A 16036-nucleotide genomic window follows, 5' to 3' on the forward strand; every position below is an offset into this window, starting at 1 on the left:
ATGCTAGGCGGTTGCTATGGTGGTTGCTGTGGACTTGGGTGGACCGCGTCCGATTCCTGTTATTAGCTGTCCGCCGTAGGAAGGCTGCGTTCCATTTACAAGTAGTGACAGTCTGCCGCAACTCGAACTCAAACCCCGCTTTGTTCTTTAATTAAAGGCCTTTTATAGCCGTTCATGACACGCACACACACACATAAAGCACTTTGCCTCACAATGACAGTGCAACTTTACCTAACCTAACCTTTAAAGTATCTGATATAGGATAGAAAAATGAAGCAACCAGAGATTTAATGATGAAGACTCTGGGTTCTGTACTTCACGTTTTACAGTCCTGAATGACTCTTTGCATATAATTTATTGAAGAGGACTTTAGAATGCACTTTACATTTAGACTGTTGCTGTTTAATTTTTTACATTGTTGCCGTGTTATGTCATGCATAAGGTTCACCTGCTGGGGGTTTGATGGATCAGCTGGACAATACAGTCAAAGACAGACTTCATTCATCATATGCAAGAATCCTAGTTGGATTTTTGTTTTCACTCATATTTTTGAACCAAATATTGAAAACAATTCTGACAGACTGGATACCTGGTCATGTGTACATTACCTTGTACTCAAGCATCCCAGGACAGAGCCCTGCCCCACCATGAGCCTGGGTGGATACGTGGTTATAATTTAAAAGGACCGATACTGAATATGAATATTTCATGAAAGTTGAATTATAATACAAATTAGTAATAAGGGTTTCTCTGCGCCCTTATCTACCCCATACTCAAAGAGCTGCGGGCAGAGAGGGTGACAGGAGAGGATGGCACTGAAGAGAAGATGCTCGGTTTCTGGAGTCTCCTGGTCCTGTCAGTATTAGTAGGATGCATCTGCTGTGTCTTCTCGTGGATGCTCACCTACCTTGACTCGTTCCAGCCTAGTATGGATTTCCCAACACTGCGGACAGTGGCCCATGTCAGAGACGTTTAATATTGATTACATATGTCTAAATTGCTAACCCTAACCCTAGCTCAACAGACCACAATGACCTGTCAGTATTATTACATGCTGTGAACATAAGTAGCTTTGATCACAGTTTATGTTGTAAAAGAGAAGGAATGTTGAAAAAAGATCAACATTGTGATATTATTTCTTCCAAACTGACCAGAAACATGCTTGTCAGACTCTCACAGCAAAGGATCAGACTCACTGTGCATGACGGCTCGGGCCAATGATGTCTGTTAGATTGTCAGTTGTTTAGTGCTTCTGTACAGTTAGGGTCACCGTCTCTATTTCAGAATAATTAATATGCGGAAAACACTAAAAGTTGATTGCCTTCCAATATTCTAGCATAATTAAAAAAAATTAGACTTTGTAAGTACATATTGTTACAGTCCTAATTCCAATATGATTCCTCATAACTCCTGCTTTGAAATACTGAACTTTAAAATTTACCTGATGAAAGATAATTTACAATGGCACTCTGTCAGGATAATTCTGACTATAAGATCACTGTATTAATCTGAATCCTTCTGAAATGTGCTGTGAATGAATGCTGATGCAACTCACTGTGGGAAAGCTGTTAATAAAATGAATCTGTGACACATGCAACACATTCACAGAGGAAGAGGACACAAAGGGAGGACACGCAGAGGCTGTGTTAAAGTCAGAAATCCAAATCTTTAGTCAAAAACAGGCGGCGGTTACAAACAGGAAGACAAGCAGTCCATCAAACAGTCTACAGGGTCAAACATACAGAGAATTCAAACAGCAGTAAAAAATAACTGGACTCTGAAAAACTTAAAGCAATGTGTGACGCAATAAAAGTATTTTCACTGTATTATCATCAATTACAAAAGAGAAAAAGAGAAAAGGAGAAAAACGATGATTTCTAAGAAAATAAAGCTTGATGGAAACATACAGAATGTAAACTGTGTGAGTTTGGTGAACTTTGTTAGTAACAAATGAGGAAAAAAAAGAGAGACAAAAACTCAGTATTCATTAATAATTAGAAAACATCTAAACATTCTGGTCGTGGATTTTTACAGTCTTAGTTCCGCTCGCTGTCATCATTATAATCATCATGATCAATGGTGAGGTCCTGAGGTGGGCGGGGCTGTCTCTGATGATGTCACCATGAAGGAACAGCATCTGGCACGTGTTGCTGAAACATCCCAGTACACTGGTGTAGTTTCCTCTCCAGCTGTTTGACACTTCAACATTAAGGGGAAGAAGAAGAAACAGTGTCAGGTCAGGTGACCACATGGTTTCTAAAATAACTGACAGGAAGTAACCAGGCCATTGGAAATGGATGGCATGTGTTTAGAGTTACTGTAGTTGGGTAACTCTACTTACCAAAAGCAGAAGCACACAGATGACAGATCAGATGCTGAATGTTGCAGGAACATGCTCACGTGTGGTGATCATCCAGTGCTGCTCCGGCAGGTTACACAGTCCAAGACTGATATGCTGCCCATCTGAGAGTTTGAAAACACACATGCAAAGATTTATTTTGTATTACAGTCAAAGTTGGATGTTCATTTTTGTCCTTTAAAAATGTTTGTGTATTTGAAAGCACTAACATTTAAGGATGACTTGGATCGTCTCCTTTAAAGGGGAGACAAGTGTATCCACTGATCTACGTCACTTTACCTGGATGATGACTCCTCTCTCCCTCACTCAGAAACACTCCTAATATAACCAAGCAAATATATAATATTCAAGATTTACTTACATCATTACAAAAACAGCAAAAACATCTCCCTTTGATTCGATTTCTCCATTCCTGCTGAACATCAGGCAAGAAATATCTCAGTAAATCACAGTAAAATGTAAAGCACATATTTTCTCTGCTTTGTCTAAACTCTGCAGAGCCTCTGTCAAGAAAAACATATCTGTAAGCATAAAACAAATATACATTTCATAACACTGCACTGGACAAACCTCGGTCAGTTGATTTCCTCTGTGTAGTGCAGACGAGCATCAGTCAGCAAGTCGAGATGGTGAGATGGACTGGTGTCCTTTGTGACTCTGCTGGTTTTTCTGAGGAAACACCACCGTCTCTCCACACCGTCACCATCTGTGAGCACAAACTGCCGCTCTGCCAGCATGTAGGAAATCACATATCACACACACAGGGGTGAAGAACCATTAGAGCTCAACTTTGAATACTTTAGATCTAAACAGATCAAACTAGCTCTTAGTTTCAACAATCAGTGAACAGACAAACAATGATACTGATTCTGTATGAATACAATACGGTATTTTCAATTCAGGTGTCAAATTAATTTATTAAAACTAATACAGATATATGTATATATATATATATATTTTTTGATAAATTAGTTTGCTAAATTATAAGAATACATTTTTTTTCATTTAACAATTGCAACTGAAAGAAATTAAATATTGAACAAAAATATATTGTCACATTCTGAGCATGCTCAGCACGCTGACAGACTTGAAGTTGCTACAGATTTTAAGAAGTGATAATTTTATTTTTCATCTGTTTAATCAAACATTTGATGCCTCAGCTGTCTCAGTCCTATAGCGTTCTGCAACTACAACTAACCTGAGGCTTGGATTTGGCTGCAGGTGCCCCTGTACATCCTTCTCAGCAGCACACATGTGGGTACCATTTAATCACACTTCTTCCTGAGCTTTGCTTCATCACAAGACCAAAGGTGGCATCCCGTGTCACGGTCTTATCATCATCCAGAAGAAACATTTGAAGAAACATCATGGAGAAGAAACATTTACACGCCTCCTGGTTTTGTTTTCTGATCCTGCAAAAAGACTGAGGACAACAAAGCCCAGAGAACACGAGATACACAACATCCAACATTCAGACTCAACAGCCTCCATAAATGAAGAGCACCAGGTTGGTTCAGTTATAGTAGATATAAGCATACTTCACATTACTGGGTATGAATAATAATGAGGAGGTAAACTTTGAAGATGCAGAGCATGATGTCCCATCATCACACTGTAAACAAACATCCACCAGGCTTCTTTGCTGTCAGAGGTGATGATTCTCCCATCAGGGATCAGTAGAGTGTATTAACCTGTGGTATAAGCAGCAGTCACTGAAATATTACTGTTTCAGATAAGAAATCTAGCAGATAAAAGCCAGGGTGGGAGGGATCTCTGCAAACTGACTTACCTCTGCAAGTGTGAAGCTCAACAAAAATCTGACTCTCCAGTCACAGACAAACAAAAAACTCCAGCTGGGAGATAGAAAACGCTGTCTGGGTCTTGCTGGATGTTGCTGGTCAGAGTCCACACATTAGCAGAGTGCTTCTTGGTCCCACTGACCCATGTGGACAGCGACTGTGGAGAACTGTTCTGGAAAATGGAAAAGAGAATTAAAATAACAAAAAGCCAAACAGGATTTCCACAAAGACTCTCTTGGAATCAGCAATAAAAACACTGGTTCATATTTCAATTAAATATGAACAGGTTCCTTAAATGCACGCAGTTCAGATCTGATTTAATTTAATTTCCTTCACACAGCACATTTGTCCAGGCTGACAGGTAAACATAGAATTAATCTCAGGTAACATGACTCATAGTAGAGATTCAGTAAGAAAGATTGTCAGCTCTAATATTATTACCACACAATCCAAGGACACACCAACAGCTCAGATTTCTAGAACTATTTAAACAAATGTCTTCTGAATATTCAATTCAGCTTCACAGTGGGAGGGTGGGGGGTGTCGTGGAATTTTTTAAATAAAGTCTGCAACACAGAAAGAGCTGTGATCAAGCTATTTATTACTGCGCGCAGGAGAGCCAACACACATCAAACATCACAGTTCAGTCATGTCAGCGCTGCCACAGAAGTGGTGCTCCTACTCCTTTATGCATTCCAAGGAAGTTACAAACTGATCCTACCACACTTCACGTGTCTCGTTATGAAACCTAACGGATCAATGGTTACGCTGTTTTGTGCCCTTGGCCTTATCAGCACCTGTAAAGGGATTTGTTTTCTCAAACTGCTGAAGTAAGTTCATCTAATTTTAGAAACTTTCACTGAACAGTCTATAACAGTGTCACTAAGCATATGCATAAGCACTTAAAAACTTTAAATGAGAATAACAGAAAATTTCTATTACAGAGGCTAGAGCCTGTCCCAGTAGTCATAGGTAGAGCAAACCTGGACAGGTCACCAGTCTGTCAGAGGACTAACACAGAGACAGACATCAGAGTAACAAATCTATTTAAAATTAATGTAAGTTTGCTGCAGCTGTATGTATGAACATGTGTTTCTGTGCTCACAGTCCACCTCTGAGGAACCTGCAGTTCATTTTAAGTCTACTTTAAACAGACCTCACAAAAGGCTGATGTGGCTGGATCAGTACTCTGATTTAAGTACGATACCTTTGGCCAGGGATTAATCTGGTGCATCGCTTCACTGCAGTCTTATGTATTTTCCCCACACCTGAATTTTAAAAACTACCGATATATACAAATAACAGCTTCAGCTGATGCAGCCTGACTCAATCCTAAATGTTCAGCACACAGAGACACAGAGGGACTGTTTAAAGTTTAGTGTTAACCTGAGTCACTGATCATTTACAGTATTACAGAGTCTGGCAGTCTTTGCATGATGTCCACGTCACTGTAAGTTTCTAGCTGACTCTCAGGTGTGACAGGTGTGCCAGCAGGAAAGAGTAATAATAACCTGCATCCTGAGGTTTGTCATGCAGGATTAAAGGAGCCAGGCTTTGTTCACACAGCTAGGATTGTATTTTACACTGACCCTGGGTCAGTATAAGTATCATACAGTTTAAACGAAGCACTGAAACTTGCACATATTTATTACAGATGCACTGAAGCTAATCGAGATATTTGCTGTCAATCTGTGGCTGCGATTAAACACTTTACTGGAAACTTTACTAACTAGTAACTTCATCAGTCATGACAGAAGCTAATATTTCTGTGCTAACATCGTTTAAACAGTAACAGCTTTACTCCAATATAAGCTAACGTTTACACCGTAACTTTAAGCTAGCACCATAAAGACGGTAAAACACGTAATAATATCTACAAATGCATCTTAAAGCTGTTATATTAGCACTCGGTGTATTACTAACATAACCACATTAACATTATTGACACTCGCTGACTTTTAATAGTCATTCTATAAATGCTGTCCGTTTAAATGGTCTTACCTGTAAACACTGCTGCATCCACCGGATTCCAGCCAGAGTGGATTCTGGAGTCTTCCCACGCTCCTGTTAGTGATCCTCCATCTGGATGGATGATAACAACCTTCTAGCAGGAGATGGCCCATATCTATGGGACTGATTTGTGCTAATAACGCCCATTGTATGGACTGATAACAGCCGAAGCGGGTGAATAAAGTCACCCAGTCGCTAGCTGTGCCATTACCCAGCATACATCACTCCCTCCATAAATGCAATAAAATACAAACAACAGGCTCTTCCGCGCAATCTCTTGTCGTCAATAAGCAACGTTAAGGGAGCAGCATAGTATTCAATGAGAGGAGCCTGCACGTCGATAAGTGAAGCAGAGGGAGCCTGACCATGCGTCACACATTTGACGAGTTGGAGGTAAGAACGTGTTGATTAAACATCTCACACAGCCCTTCATCTGTGACCCTTAGCAAACCCACTGGATATCTACCTGTACATAAAGGAGATCAGATCAGTTCCATCTAGACCAGCTGTAACAGGAAAATGCTGCTTACACTTTGATGCATCACTTTCAGTTTGTCATATAAGACAATATATCAGATTGAGGCATTATTTTCCTGCAGTGAGTAAATCTACTTTGTACTTTACTCTTTTCTTTTAGGTAAAGGGTCTAAACAGTACTTGTACACTGTGGAAATCCCATAAGAACGTCTCCTGAACTCTGAAAAATAACAAAACAAAGACTAAAAGGAGGTCATGGGTGCTGCTGCTGCTGATGATGATGATGAAGAGGAGGAGGAGTAGCATGCATTTAAAAAGTGACTGATGTCCTAGAATACAACAGAACAGTGTCTCTACAAACTTATGAAAACATGACAGTCTTGCATTAGTTTGTATTCTTATGATTTCAAAAAACGAGGGAAAAATCTCCTTGAAATCCACAATTCCTTTTTGTTATTTCTTGGTGTGTGACGTATTTTATTGCCTTTATGATTGGTGCAAACAGTTTCCTGATTCATAATGGAAATAGATTTTAGACACAGGAGGAACACGCAGTGATCAGCAGGAGCAGCTTGGAGTCCAGTCTTCTTCACACTGAGGAGGGACATATATGCAGGAACAGTTGTCATAACTGTTACAACCACCAGATGGCGAAAGAGTCCCACTGCAACTTTAAGCCTTCATGGCTTAAAGTTGCAGTGTGTCTCGATGTTTGCTTGTGATAAATCTGCTTTATGTGAGTCTTTTTCAGAGAGTAACAGTAATATGTTTGATTATATGTCTTTAATCAGTAAAGTCTCGCTTTGCTAGAAATAAATAAATAAATAATAAAATTGTAAACATGCAGCTGTATGTTAGAAGTCAAAGGGTCCTTAAGTCTTCTGTAAATTGACGGGGATCAAATGAAGGACACAAGTATCTGTTCTTACTCTAATAAATGCTGCTTTAATATCCAACAGACTATTTTCCTTCCTCATCAGCAGTAAACAGCTCGACTGCGTCTGTGCATTTGTGTCCTCCATACTTGTTTACACAGACATCTCAGGCTTGATGCCACGATGCAGTGTAGAAACCTGACAACCCTCTGACTCATGTTCAAATGTTCAAGGACATTTCTCAGGATCATGTATGACCCCTTTTTGACATTTGGACTTTCATTAATAATATTTGTGTTTCTGAGTCATTTTTGTGGAGACTTCTGTCCAACGTAGTGTCCAAATGAAGCCTGAAGCTTTTCTTCACCCTCTTGTCAGATGGTCAGCAACAAAACTCTGTTCCAACCAATGTCTGATAAGAGATGAGACACAGCAGCTGAGCAAATGATCATTTCATGCTGAAGACATCCTCAGACAGAATTAAATACATACATAAACACAGCCTGGTGCCAATAACACAGCTAATGACACTGCTGTATCACTGGCTTTACTGATTAAAGACCATATCTGAAGGAAATCTTTGAACACAACAGAAAGTGACCTTTTAAACCTGCGACACTGATGCTGCCTTCAAGGACCATTAAAAACATCTGAAAGGACTTAAGAACATGAAGAAAATGTGACTTGTTTCTCTGTAATGAAGCTGTTTTAGTGAAGAAAGTTGAAAGGTCACAGAGCGACTGCTGAATCTTCTGCTCTAAACATGAACTCTGAACTTTGTGATGCTTCAGGAGGAAAACTGCTTCAGTTATTCTCTCAGATTAGTTTCATATTTTCTGCATCAGATTTGAGTGAGATCCTGGAATGAAGACAGAAGAAAAGACTTTGTTCAAAGTTTGATTTATAGTCAAACCTTCCAGTTTATTCACACAATAAAACATCAACACAATATATGAATTCATTCATTAAAATCACAGTTTTCCCTCATTTGTTTGATGATTTTGACAAAAACAAACACAAACACACACACATGGTCTGCCATACTCATAAAGAGAAATGTCGACATTTTTCAATACAAATATTCCAGAAACATTTAGAGGATAGAGAAGTTTACATTTTCATGTGGAGAAATATTTTAGTAAATCAAAATGATGATGAGCAGTGATAGCCTCCATAAACAGTCACAGGAAAGATCTCCTTTAAAAACTCAGAAACATCAAGAGAACAACTAGAAGATGTGGAGGTACCACCCATAATGTTTAATCAATCAATCAATCAACCCCCCCCCCCCCCCGACCCTACACACACAATAAAGACATCACATGGGGAGACAGGTCGGAGATTGGTAGCATTACAGAAACGCACTGAAATGTACACTACAATGAGAAAGTCCAAGAGGAAAAAGAGACCTCTACTCATGCTGGGCTGATGAGCATGAGAACAGGAAACAAAAAAACTCCTCTGCACAGAAAGCACATAAATGCCCACAGTACAACATTATGGAGCACGTGACAAGCAACAGGGTTGGGTAGGGGGTGAGGAGTAATCAGAAGCAAACACAGCAGCCATCCTGCCCTGCGCTATAATTCCAGCGCGGGCCCAGACCTGCTGCGTTCTCCAGGAGGGAACAAGCATCAAAGGCGTTTGGAAAGGGAGGGGGAAGGAGTGAGTGCGTATCAGTGTAAGTGTGTGTGTGTGCGTGTCCAGAGTTCAGCTGAGACAGTGTCCTTCGCCCTATCAGGCTAAGTAAACAGTCCTCCAACCAGCCCAGGTGGCCTTGCATAGAGTGGGAAGAACAGTCTTAACACAGTCGTTATCAGAGTGTTGTTGTTCAGCTCATGCCTTGAGCCCGCAGCTGGCGCCGAATGGATAGCCGCATTATGATGGTGTTTTTTTCTTTTATGCAAACAACTCATGAGAATTTAAAAGCTGTTCTTTAACACTCCGACACTGGTCTCTCAATCTCCGTTGGAGAGCCGCAAGCTTCTCCATGATTTTATCAAACTTGCGCTCCGTGGTCTTGTCATTCTCGTGCTCAAAGAGCCGATTCCGAGAACTCACGACCGCAGTGAGCTTCTTCAAGATGTGATCCAACTTGCGCTCAGAGGTCTTATTCTGAGTGTTCACGACAGCCGCAAGCTTCTCCAAGATCTTATCCGTGCTGCACCCAGTGAGCCCATTTTGAGAAACTCACGCCTCGTCCCATCGTTTCAGTCCCAGCAGGCAGCCTTGGGGGGGTTTGAACAGCCGGCTTCGCTTTCTTAATTCTTCGATAAGCCAGCTCCGATCAGCAAGAACCCTGTTATCATGGTTCCGAATAGGTAGATATCTTCAGCGTCTTCGACCGACAGTCCCGCCAGGCACACGATCCTCCACTTCTACCACCCGTCCATCGTGTAGCCGGCAGGGAACGTACCTCCAGGACACTCAGGCTCACCCGAGCCCAGACTTCTCGTTGAGAAAAGGGTGTCAATAGCATTTCGGGAGTAGTTGATCAAATCCATAATTCCTCTTTTAGGTTTAAGAGAACAGACTGTGAGAGAATGTTCCAAGGAAAAGTAATACAAAAAACACGAGACTAGACAAGGACACAAGAGGCTAAGCAGGGAAGCTAAGGGAGAGGAGGAGGAGGAGAAAAGTGCGACCACCTTCTTCAAGAGCCAAGAAGTTTGACTGACAGCTGATCTCTGTGCAGAAATGATGGAGAGAAAATAAAATGAAACTAAAATACAGATTTAAACCCACAATATGAAAGACTTCAGTCTATTTCAGTTTAATCAACTCAGCTGTGGCTCCACAATCATAACCAGAATCAGAACCATAACCATAACCATAACCATAACCATAACCAGAACGAGAACCAGAACCATAACCAGAACCATAACCATAACCATAACCATAACCGGAACCAGAACCAGAACCAGAACCAGAACCAGAAACAGAAACAGAAACAGAAACAGAACCAGAACCATAATCATGGTAAAGCCAGAGTCCAGCATAGAGCGGCTGAGTGAATGTGGTCTGGACTCTGTGGAGGAGAGTCATGGTTTCAGAGACGCTGTAGAAGGACAAAATACCTGCTCTGTGATCCAGGTACACTCCTACTCTGGAGGACTGAGGACCTGAGACAGGAGTTTCAATGTTGTTGTACCGAAATGTATAACTGTTGTTGTTACAATCTAATGCCCAAGATTTGTCATCATGTCCAAATCCACATTCACCCAATCCAGTTCTGCTGATATTCTTGTATGCAACTACCACATAAACTTGTTCCCCACTCCACTCCACCTCCCAGTAACAACGTCCAGTCAGACTCTCTCTACTCTGGACCTGAAGCCAGTCAGTGAATCTGTCTGGATGATCAGAATAAGACTGTTGTTGATTCACTGCTGTTACTTTTCTGTTCCCCTCTGATAATAACAGCTCTTCGTGTGCTGTGTTTGGATCCAGTGTGATTTCACGTGAATATTTTAAGAATCCAGCTCTGGTCTTTGGCTCTGGTGGATCTGACAGTAAAACATCCACTTCAGTGACTTTCAGTGAGATGTTTGTCCATTCCTCTCTCAGAATGTCCTGTAGTTTATCTCTGACCTCTGACACAGCTGCTGTCACATCCTCAAAGTAGCTCAGAGGACGGATATTGATGCTGGATGAGTCTGTAGACTCACTGAGTGCTGACAGTGAGGGGTAGTTGTGTAGAAACTGGATGTGATCCTCTGTGTGTGAGAGCTGCTTCAGCTCAGCATCTTTCCTCTTCAGCTCAGTGATCTCCTGCTCCAGCTTCTCCTGAAGCTCTTTGACTCGACTCACTTCAGTTTCCTGCTGGGATCTGATCTGCTGCTTCACATCAGAGCTTCTTTTCTGGATGAGATGGATCAGCTCAGTGAAGATCTTCTCACTGTGCTCCACTGTTTGATCAGCAGACTGATTGATGGCCTCCACCTCCTGTTGAAGCAGCTTCACATCTTTGTCTCTGTCCTGGATTCTCTGCTGGATGTTTTGTCGACTCACCTCCAGCTCTCTCTGCCTCTCAGTCCTTTCTGCTGCAGCTGAGACTGTGTCGTGGCCTTTATGTTCATCCACAGAGCAGAGATAACAGATACTCTGCTGATCAGTACGGCAGAACATCTTCATCACCTCATCATGACGAGAGCAGATGTTCTCCTGGAGCTTCTTGGAGGGCTCCACCAGCTTGTGTTTGTCAAATGCAGGACATTCATAATGAAGCTTAACATGTTTCTCACAGTAAGAGACCAAACACACCAGACAGGACTTGAATGCTTTCATTTTTCTTCCAGTGCAGACATCACAGGCCACATCTTCAGGTCCAGCATAGCAGTGATCAGCAGGAGCAGCTTGGAGTCCAGTCTTCTTCAGCTCCTCCACTAAATCTGCCACTAATATGTTTTTCTCCAGGACAGGCCTCGCTGTGAAAGTCCTCCGGCACTGAGGGCAGCTGTAGATTTTCTTGTTTTCCTCTCCATCCCAGAAGCTTTTAATACAGTTCATGCAGTAGCTGTGTCCACAGGGAATAGTCACCGGATCCTTCAGTAGATCCAAACAGACTGAACAGCAGAATTTTGTTTGATCCATTTGATTCGTGTGCTGTGCCGTTTCACCGTCTCTCAGTGACTGTCAAACAGTTTCACTTCCTCTGAACAGAAACAACCTCTGTGCTCTGAAGGGAAACAGATCTCTGCTCTTTTTCACCTCCTACAGGAAATGAGGCTCACCAGCAACTGCATTTACACCATGTTGTTTAGACCCATCCTGATACAGACACATCTGTGAAGGGAGGCGCTAAAGAAATATTCTTACAGAGCGACCAAGAGCCAATCACATGATGCAGGGTGTGGTATGTTTGGTTACAGCATGCAGTAACAAGTCTGACCCAGTTAAAGTTTAATAGTTTATCTTTACTTGGTGCTTTGAAATGTGACAGTCAACACTAAGCAAAAAGTTCAGCAAAGTTTAGGATGCTGTGATGAATAAAAATAAATCACACTTTATATTTTGACATTTTGTAATCTTAGTTCATTCTCACACTTACAGAATGATGCATGGGAACAACTGACTCCACTAAATCAAACCTATGTTCAAATGAAATTACTGTACAAGACAGGCAGCAAGCTTGATTTCTTGAGTATTTTTTTAAATAGTAAAATATATGTAAAACTATTTAAAAAACAAATACAGATAGTGTTCTAATTCTACATTCTTTAGTAATTTTTCCTGTGTACCACTATGGATTTCAAAACAATACATTAATATGTGCTTTAAATGCAGACACTCAAATATAACTCAACATTCACACTGAAGATACACAGTAGACATAAGAATCAGTTTTCATGCCCTTTGTTTATTCTTTCATTTAAAATCTTTGTGGTAAAGATCATCATAATTACACATTAACTTTCATGTACAGCTTAAATGTTTCACTACACTGTTGGCAGCAAAGATTACACAGCAAAGCCGATTAAACTAGAAGCTAAACGACTGTTCAGTCCAAGGGCGTAGATTTGGCATGGACGGAAGGGACCCACCAATATCCAGCGATTATTGAATTGTCCCCACCAATAATTTGAAAGAAAATCAAACCCGATAGAAAAATCTGTCAGCGTCTCATTCACCCAGCGGTGCAGAAAGAGTTAAATTACGTTCTCTACTGGAGTCCTACGTCACGTGACAAATATGGCCAATGTGATTGGAGCTCTGTGTAGTTTTAGTAGCGGCAAGCCTGCGCTGCGAGGAGGAGAGGAGGACGGCAGCAACAAGGAAGAACCTGGATATAAGAAAGTATTTTTCAAAGAAACCTGTAAGTCACTTAAAGTCAAGCTCACTCATAAAATGTAGTGATGGTGAGATGAAGCCTCGTGATGAAATGAAGCTTTCCATCCAACTGGTCGACTCATGGTTCGAAGCATTGTGATGATTCATTTGCTCTACTGCGCCATCAAGTGGACGATTCAAGTGAAACGGGCTCAATGATTATAATGATGTGATGTGTAAACCTCTAAACTGAATAAATAAATTGTTTTTATGGTTATTTATCCCGAATATTGTCTCAGTATGTCTGATACAAAAGAGAAAGTGGAAACTATCAGTACAGAGTTTTTGGGATGATTGTGTAACTGTGTAATCATGCTTATGTACATCTCAATAATGACACAAACTAGTGTGTGGCGCTTCAAGTTGAATGAATAAAGAAATTACTTTTGTTCATGACACCAATAACTAAACTCTAAATATTAGTTATATTTAATATTATACTAATTTTATATTATATTAATTTAATTAATGTTTGTGTATAATAAATTGGCAGCTTAACACAGGAATGTACATGGAAACAAAAAGGGAGGGAGTTGTGATGTGAATGTGGTTGTGACTTTATAACAGTGCTCATGACACTAGGGAAAAGTTTTCATTTGTTTTTATTCAAAAATAGCAGCTTTTCCACAGTGCTGGGCTTAAGACGGTTCCTCTTTTTTGAGAGGATTTCTCCTGCTTTTGAAAATATCCTCTCACAGGGCACAGATGAAGCAGGGGTTGCAAGAAAAACCACAGCAAGTTTATACAAGTTTGGATAAAGAAATTTGTGTCCAGCCCAAACGAAGCTCCTTAGCACAAGCACCCATGTTTGCTGCTCCATCAGTCACATAACATGTAACTTTGTCTGTAATGCCCCACTCTGACATGAGCGCTGCTGTTACTTGTGACAAATTGACAGCAGTATGTGCTTGAGGGAAGTGCTGAACACCTAACACTACAGAATGCAATGCAGTGTTAGAGTCAATGAAATGGCAGGTGACGGCTAGGTAAGCCTCTGTGTTAATGGAGGTCCACATATCAGATGTCAAACTAACTGCAGAAACCTTGGCCACAGTCAGTTTTTCTTTTTGTTTGGACTCTTTGTATCTTTGGTCCACCATAGCTTTCAAAGCCTAAACAAAAGAAGGTACAGTACTTAATATGTAAATAAAGGCAAAATGGAAACATGCTTCATATTTTAAGATACACACCTGCCTTGTGGGGAGAACATAGTTAGGGTTCAAAACTTTAACAAGCTTCCTAAACCCACTGTCCTCCACAATAGTGAAGGGCTGGGAATCCTCTATCACCATGTTGACCAAGGCCTCATCCACATCATTCCTCTCCCCTGATACAACAAAAAACATTAAGAAATTACATATTTCAGTAAATAGAACCCAAATATTAATGAATTACATGGGGAATATAAATGTATCAAATGACTGTATCCTTAAAACCTACAAAAACTCACCTGAGCTTGGTCCACCTTGGTTAGTCTCCTTGTTCTCATGCAGGGCTCTGTAATGCCTCAGCATAGATGAGGTGTTGTTGCTGTATCCAAGTTCTTTAGAGCACAGCAAACACTTCACCTTTTAATAAACAAAAAGACAGAAATCTGATTATAGGATCTGTGGTGTGGTTTATTTATATTATGGTACTTATCATTTCTTTATTACAGTGTGTATACCTTATTAGGAGAGATGACATCAAAATGTTGCCAGACAGGGGAAAATTTTCTTTTCCTTGCTGGTTCCATCGAGGGAAGAAATGCTCAAGTAACTATGTAACACGTACGTAATCCAATTCCACAACACAATGTGATGGGGGAATCAGCTGTGTTTTGCTGCCCATTTTATTTCGAATTTGGCGCGAACCGGTGAACCAGTTCCCGAATCAGTCACGTGGTACGGACTGCAGTGAGTTTCTGACTGCAGTGAGTACGGACTGCAGTGAGTGACTGACTGATGATTTGGTGCTATAGATTAACTAGTATTTATTATCATGACAATTGTTAGGCTGCTGATGTAAATTGATTCATTAGTGTATATTTGACAAAGAATCTGAATTGACACGTCTCACTTTTTATATGGCACGAATCCATGTGTTATTTTATCAGGTGGCAATATGTCCTAGTGCAGTCAGAGGGGAAGAGCCAAAGGTGAGGCACATCAAGCACAGAATAATAATTTTAATCTGAGGATAAAACTCATGTACTGAGGCTGAAAGAAGCTTCAGTGCTCTCAGAAGACTAAAAAGATGGCTAAGGTCAACAATGACTCAAATGAGATTAAACAATGCTGCTGTGTGTCCACCAGGAGAGACTGGACAGTATAGATGTAAAACAAATATGCCAGCAGTTTATCTCAGTTAACGAGAGGAGCAGGCATGTGTTTGGCTCCTTCACATAGTGGACATTGAGTTGTTGTGTGGGTCACCAGTAGTCCATGTCTGTTGCTGTAACAGTAGTTCATGTTTAGAATAAAACATCCCAGCTCACTGATTTGATCGGGGCAATAGTGCCTAAAATGTTGCATAATTTTGCTGAGAGATCTTTTACTTTGTGGTAATCTTAGACGAGTAGTTTTATGGACAAAACCCACCAGGTTATTCAGTGTTCCCTTAGTGCTAATGTATCAGAGATGTTGGTGTACTATAACTGAACTAATGTTGTTAATTTCTTAAAGTCATTTTCTTTTATTGTCATGACT

At 40.7% G+C, this 16036-nt stretch overlaps 1 protein-coding gene and 1 long non-coding RNA gene across 13 annotated transcripts; both read right to left on the bottom strand.

Annotated features, from left to right (window-relative positions):
- Positions 1-1646: 1646 nt before the first annotated feature.
- LOC146497200 (uncharacterized) lies at positions 1647-6408 on the bottom strand. 12 transcript variants are annotated; one of them, XR_014870697.1, is made up of 7 exons: positions 6160-6408; positions 4149-4330; positions 3908-4050; positions 3558-3782; positions 2930-3086; positions 2342-2677; positions 1647-2199 (listed from the first exon to the last, which is right to left on the bottom strand). It is a non-coding gene; the product is annotated as an uncharacterized LOC146497200 (long non-coding RNA). The 12 variants fall into 12 exon arrangements; XR_014870696.1 differs by having other exon boundaries at positions 3898-4050; XR_014870692.1 differs by having other exon boundaries at positions 2342-2463; positions 2639-2677; positions 3558-4050.
- A 2402-nt stretch (positions 6409-8810) lies between these two features.
- LOC146497201 (tripartite motif-containing protein 16-like) lies at positions 8811-12467 on the bottom strand. The gene has a single exon (XM_085140697.1). It carries the CDS (start codon positions 12111-12113, stop codon positions 10284-10286), a length of 1830 nt encoding a protein of 609 aa, XP_084996823.1. The 5' UTR covers positions 12114-12467; the 3' UTR covers positions 8811-10283.
- Between the last annotated feature and the right edge of the window lie 3569 nt (positions 12468-16036).

The sequence above is a fragment of the Neolamprologus multifasciatus genome, chromosome 18 (genome assembly GCF_963576455.1).
Source record: "Neolamprologus multifasciatus chromosome 18, fNeoMul1.2, whole genome shotgun sequence".
Lineage (NCBI taxonomy): Eukaryota > Metazoa > Chordata > Actinopteri > Cichliformes > Cichlidae > Neolamprologus > Neolamprologus multifasciatus.

What these genes read in the sequence shown, in the direction of transcription:
- LOC146497201 (XM_085140697.1), bottom strand. Translation starts at nt 12,113, where the DNA reads ATGGATCAAACAAAATTCTGCTGTTCAGTCTGTTTGGATCTACTGAAG.